Source organism: Gekko japonicus, unplaced genomic scaffold (genome assembly GCF_001447785.1).
Source record: "Gekko japonicus isolate JY-2015 unplaced genomic scaffold, Gekko_japonicus_V1.1 scaffold1219, whole genome shotgun sequence".
Taxonomy (NCBI): domain Eukaryota; kingdom Metazoa; phylum Chordata; class Lepidosauria; order Squamata; family Gekkonidae; genus Gekko; species Gekko japonicus.
The window spans coordinates 162,877-169,455 of record NW_015177048.1 but is presented as its reverse complement, the minus strand read 5'-3'; the positions used below and the strand labels follow the sequence as shown (position 1 = coordinate 169,455).

At 41.4% G+C, this 6,579-nt stretch overlaps 1 protein-coding gene across 2 annotated transcripts in view; it reads right to left on the bottom strand.

Moving 5' to 3' along the window:
- JAK1 (Janus kinase 1) overlaps window positions 1-6,579 on the bottom strand; it is a 79,633-nt gene that overhangs the window by 47,607 nt on the left and 25,447 nt on the right. Inside the window, exons 2-3 of one of the 2 annotated variants that reach the window (XM_015428095.1) lie at window positions 2,346-2,423; window positions 646-847 (exon numbers count right to left, since the gene is read on the bottom strand). In XM_015428095.1, coding sequence (XP_015283581.1) covers window positions 646-847; window positions 2,346-2,351 — 208 coding nt within the window. In that variant the 5' untranslated portion in view covers window positions 2,352-2,423. The remainder of the gene's footprint in view (window positions 1-645; window positions 848-2,345; window positions 2,424-6,579) is intronic. The other variant, XM_015428096.1, reaches the window with a different exon arrangement.

Here is a 6,579-nt window from a genome sequence, read left to right as displayed (position 1 = left end):
TCCCTCCTTCTTCCCTTCTCTCTCTTTCTTTCCTTCTTTCCTGCTCTCTTTTTATCCCCTCCTTCCTTCTTTCCTTTTCTTTCTTTCCCTCTTTCCTTCATTCTTTCCTTCTCTCTACTCTCTCTCTTTCCTTTATTCTTTCCTTCTCTCTCTCTTTCCTTCCCTCTTTCCTCCTTCTGTGGCCCAACTCTAGTGAGAAGGGGTTTAAAACTCTAAACCCCTTCTCTCTTCGCTCCCCCCCCCCCGCAGGCCAGCTGGGGAAAGGAAGGGGAGACTTTTGAAGATGCCTTCCCCCCCTTCTGACATCACTTCCGGTGATGTCAGGGGGCATGGCATATGCTAACAGCCTAGTAGCTCATTAGCATACCATATGCTAATGAGCTCCTGCAGCTCTTTTTCTACAAAATGACCCCTGCTCTCAGCCTACTTCAGAGGGTTTTTGTGAGGGTTAAATGGAAGAGACAACAATGCTATATCTCTAAATACAGCAAAACAAGTATTCCAAAGAAGCCTCTGGGGAAAGTTTCCCTTCTGCACCCAAAACTAAACAGGTCATTTTTGCAGAACATAACATTACATGTGTCACTTAAATTAAACAGTAAGACTAATTAATGCAACAATAAAACTGATTAATGCAATACTCACAGCATTTTTGGGCAGCTTCAATGCAAAGGTCTTCTGCTGTATACTTGCCATATGTATATCGGATAGAAGGCTTCTCCTGCAGATAGAATACTACTTCCAGCCCTTGCTCTTGAGCATCTGTATTCAGTTCTGTATTTCTCTTGGAGCTTCTCATTTTTGCACAGAAAGCCATAGCTTTGCAGTCTTCTTTTACATTTATATACTACACATAAAGTGAGAAAAACATTTACAAAACACTTTCATATTTTATTGTTTTTTGTTCCGATACAATGCGGCTCAAAGCTAGTATGTGTTTTGTTGAACACTTGAAGTCCAGAGATTGGGGGGGAAGGATGCAAAATAAATACAGAATATAGGAAACAAAGCCAAGCCACTACCAACAAACAGCGGTAGGATTCAGGTCCCAGGCTTTTCTGAAGATGAGGTGTTAGATAATCCAATTTTCAACCTTGCAATTTTTCACTAGGGACTAAAGGAACAATAATAAATCTCTGTTTTTAAGAAGAGTTGGATTTATATCCCGCCCTTAACTCAGAGCAGTTTACAATCTGCTTCCCTTGAGGGGAGCCACAACAGACACCCTGTGAGGTAGGTGGGGCTGACAGATCTCTGAGAGAACTGCTCTTGAGAGAACAGCTCTGAGAGAACTGTGACTAACCCAAGGTCACCCAGCTGGCTGCATGTGGAGGAGTGGGGAATCAAAGTTATTCCACATCTTTCAAATGTTTGAAGCAGTCTACAAAATTCAAGTACAATACATAATCAAATAAACAGCATAAAACAAAACAGTCAGATATAGTTTTATTGTTTGTCTCTAACAAATCAAGCTCAGGAAGTTCTCTGAAATAAAAACAAGTTTTACAGGCCATTTGAGAGGTAGCTAAACAAGGAGGTTTCCTCACATTTTCAAGAAAGGAAGAAACTACCAAATTGATACAATCCTCATAGCAGATGTGCAGCCTTGTCTAGGAAGATACAAGCCGGCACATGGATTCAAACTGGGAGAGGTGGTCCTTTAAGTATGCACAACAGCTTAATTATTTGCATCTTAGTGTACAAAAAAGATCGCATCACTGAAGAGCAGATCCCAGTACTCTCATTCTCCAAAGGGTCTAACTGAACAGAATGATCAACATCAACTGACAAAGCAAGCAAGCAAAATTAATTTTTCTTGTTCATCAGTAGACATGGATCATCTATCAGTGCAATTAAAGCCATCTTTATCTCATAAAAAAACCTCAAGACAGGCTGATATGGGTCAAGGGGAAAAGTGTCATTCAGATTCGCCTGAAGTTGCTCCATTGAGAGTAATAGGCCCAAAACACTGTCACAGTTAAGGGTGCGCTTACCATATAAACAGTATCTCTGAAACAACTTCTGTACATATTTTTTATTTACATCATAAATTTAGTAAAACAGATGGCTTAACTATTTCACTGCAACACAAAGGAACAAATTTAGTAGTTTATGGGAAAACGGCACACCTGGCCTTGCGAAGCACTTCAATAAAATTAAACAGTCTTGGTTTAGAAAACAGCTCTAAGTTACAACAAAGCATCATTCACATCTTGCTTTGCATGGTTTGGCTTATGGTTCTTCCAGGCTGTGATCAGACTAAAACACAGACTTAATGCTGACAAGAATCTGAGCAAGTGACAATCTCTCTCTCTCTCACACACACACACACACACAGCACATACCGGCATTTATATGAATGTCTGATCCTCCAAGCCAGCAGAATGGTCTTTTCAAACAATCCAAAGCTCATTCAGTCCTGGCTGAAACCAAAGAGAAATAGTGACAGTTCACAAAAAAATACAGTACTACAAAGCTGCAAGAATACATTTTTTTTTAATAAAAAAAAGCCTAACACTGGAAAATGAAATGTTCATGTAATGAGAACAGGTTCTCTCTCAGAAGGGAGTGCAGCAGTCTAATTACAGCAGAAATAGTTTAAAAACAAAGCAAAAAGGACTTGTGTACGTAGACATTTGAAAATTGCCAAGTGATCGCTTTACAAACTGACATGTTTACTCAAACACCTCTTTCGTATGAACGCTGAGCAGAGTTTCCAAACAAAGAAATTATTTTTATAATATTTTATTGCTTTTTTACCTACATACTACAAACGCAAACTACAGACTATCCTAAAATACCAGCTACACAAAGACCATATATTATAAATGTTACTATCATGAATCAAAGTTTTCCTCTAATAAAGATTAAACAATTAAAATCTCATTTTGTTGTTTCAATATCTAATTAATACATATAGATAAATCTTAGGTAAATGCAAAAATCTGTAACTCAAACTTTTCGTCTTAATTTTAAGTTATTTTTTGCTTTTCTTTCCTTTCTGCTTGCTTTTATCATCCCGAGCTGGATTGGGTGCCGTCGCCCTGAATTCTGATTCAGGAACCTCTTCAGAGCTGCAATCTGTTGATGATCCTTGGCTTCCCGAGCCATTTGTACTGTCCAGTTCTCCTTCCTCTTCTTCCTCTGTGTTCTTTTTATCTTTCTTCGAACCTTGTTGCCGATCCAAAAACTGCTTCGCTTTTGTAACAGAGTCTATCCTTCTTCTTCTTCTTTTTGCTGTTCTAATTAAACATAAGCCCCTCAGGTCGGAAGGTGTCCAATATGCTACTGAGGAAGAGTAGAGGACAAGTACAAGTAACCCCAGAAAGAGTGAAGCGGCTGGGCCAAAGCCGAAAGAACGCTCAGTTGTGGATGTGTCTGATGGTGAATGGAAAGTCTGATGCTGCAAAGAACAATACTGTATAGGAACCTGGAATGTAAGATCTATGAATCAAGGTAAGCTTGACGTGGTCAAAAATGAGATGGCAAGACTGAACATCGATATCTTAGGAATCAGTGAACTAAAATGGACAGGAATGGGCGAATTCAACTCAGAAGACCATTATATCTACTACTGTGGCCAGGAGTCTCGTAGAAAAAATGGTGTGGCCTTTATAGTCAACAAGAGAGTGCAAAAGTCAGTACTGGGATACAATCTCAAAAACGACAGAATGATTTCGGTCCGATTCCAAGGCAAACCATTCAACATCACAGTAATCCAAGTCTATGCCCCAACCACTGATGCGGAAGAGGTTGAAGTGGACCGGTTCTATGAAGACCTACAACACCTCATAGAACTAACACCAAAAAATGATGTCCTCATCATCATAGGGGACTGGAATGCTAAAGTAGGAAGTCAAAAGGTAACCAGAATAACAGACAAGTTTGGCCTTGGAAAGCAAAATGAAGCAGGGCAAAGGTTAACAGAGTTTTGTCAAGAGAACACACTGGTCATAGCGAACACCCTTTTCCAACAACCTAAGAGGCGACTCTACACATGGACATCACCAGATGGGCAACACCGAAATCAGATTGACTATATAATTTGCAGTCAAAGATGGAGAAGCTCTATCCAGTCAGTAAAAACAAGACCTGGAGCTGACTGTGGTTCAGATCATGAGCTACTCATTGCAAAATTCAGACTTAAACTGAAGAAAATTGGGAAAACCACGAGGCCATTCAGGTTTGACCTAGATCGCATCCCTGATGAATATACAGTAGAGGTGAAGAATAGATTCAAGGGTCTGGATTTGATAGATAGAGTGCCTGAAGAACTATGGACGGAGGTTCGTGACATTGTACAGGAGGCAGCAATCACCACCATCCCAAAGAAAAAGAAATGCAAGAAAGCAAAGTGGCTTTCTGATGAGGCTTTACAAATAGCAGAGGAAAGAAGGAAAGCGAAAGGCAAAGGCGAAAAGGAAAGATTTACCCAACTGAATGCAGATTTCCAGAGAACAGCAAGGAGAGATAAGGAGGCCTTCCTGAATGAACAGTGCAAAGTAATAGAAGAAAACAATAGAATGGGAAGGACTAGAGATCTCTTCAAGAAAATTGGAGAAATCAAGGGAGCGTTCCATGCAAAGCTGGCCATGATAAAGGACAAAAACGGTAGGGACCTAACAGAAGCAGAAGAGATTAGGAAAAGATGGCAAGAATACACAGAAGAACTATACAAGAAAGACCTCGATGTCCTTGACAACCACGACGGTATAATCACTGACCTCGAGCCAGACATCCTGGAATGTGAAGTTAAATGGGCCTTAGAAAGCATTACTAACAACAAAGCTAGTGGAGGTGATGGTATCCCAGCTGAGCTATTCAAAGTCTTAGAAGATGATGCTGTTAAAGTTCTGCACTCCATTTGCCAGCAAATTTGGAAAACGCAACAGTGGCCACAGGATTGGAAAAGATCAGTATACATTCCAATCCCAAAGAAGGGCAATGCCAAGGAATGTTCAAACTATCGCACAATTGCACTCATATCACACGCTAGCAAGGTCATGCTCAAGATCCTACAAGCTAGGCTTCAACAGTACGTGGATAGAGAACTACCAGAAGTACAAGCTGGGTTTCGAAGAGGTAGAGGAACGAGAGATCATATTGCCAACATTCGCTGGATTATGGAGAAAGCAAGAGAGTACCAGAAAAATATCTACTTCTGCTTCATTGACTATGCTAAAGCCTTTGACTGTGTGGATCACAACAAACTATGGCAGGTCCTTAAAGAGATGGGAGTACCAGACCACCTCACATGTCTCTTGAGAAACCTGTATAAGGGCCAAGAAGCGACAGTTAGAACCGGATACGGAACAACTGATTGGTTCAGCATAGGAAAAGGAGTACGACAAGGATGTATACTGTCACCTTGCTTATTTAATATATATGCAGAGTACATCATGCGAAATGCTGGCCTGGATGAATCACAAGCGGGAATTAAGATTGCTGGGGAAAAGATCAACAACCTCAGATATGCAGATGATACCACTCTAATGGCTGAAAGTGAAAAGGATCTAAAGAGCCTCTTGCTCAGAGTAAAAGAGGAGAGCGCAAAAGTGGGCTTGAAGCTCAACATCAAAAAAACTAAGATCATGGCATCCGGCCCCATCACTCCTTGGCAAATAGAAGGGGAAGTCGTGGAAGTAGTGACAGACTTCACGTTCCTGGGATCCCAGATCACCGCAGACTGTGACTGCAGCCATGAAATTAAAAGACGCCTGCTCCTTGGGAGGAAAGCGATGGCGAACCTAAACAGCATGATAAAAAGTAGAGACATCACCCTGCCAACAAAAGTCCGCATGGTCAAAGCAATGGTATTCCCAGTAGTCATGTATGGCTGTGAGAGTTGGACTATAAGGAAGGCCGAGCGCCGAAGAATAGATTCTTTTGAACTATGGTGCTGGAGAAGACTCTTGAGAGTCCCTTGGACTGCAAGAAGAACAAATCAGTCAATCCTCAAAGAAATCAACCCTGACTGTTCCCTGGAAGGCCAGATAATGAAACTGAAGCTCAAATACTTTGGCCACCAAATGAGAAGGGAGCACTCACTGGAGAAGACCCTGATGCTGGGAAAGATTGATGGTCAAAGAAGACGGGGACGGCAAAGGATGAGATGGTTAGACAGTGTCATCGATGCAATGAACATGAAATTGAGCACACTTCAGAGGACGGCGGAAGACCGGAAGGCCTGGCGGGAGCTGGTCCATGGGGTCGCAAAGAGTCGGACTCGACTGTGCGACTGAACAACAACAACTTCTGGTATTATCCATCTGTATGTGGTGGAATTCTTCTGTAGATAGGTAGTTAAATTTCTGCATTGTTTTCTTCCTTATCTCAAACTAGCCTGCTACCCGTGCTTCGGTACGATATTTAAGTTCCGTAAATTCAGTTATAATACTGATGATGTGAAATTTGAAATGTGACATTTGTTGAAGGACCGTAGTGTAAGAAATGAAGTGAGACATATGTACTTCTTTTTTTTCTCTACCGAAGGACCTCTCTCTAGACCACATTGGTGGTTCTGCCCTCAGGTGCTAGGATCACCAGGCTGCTTGATGAGCTCACTCTGGAGCAGGCCAC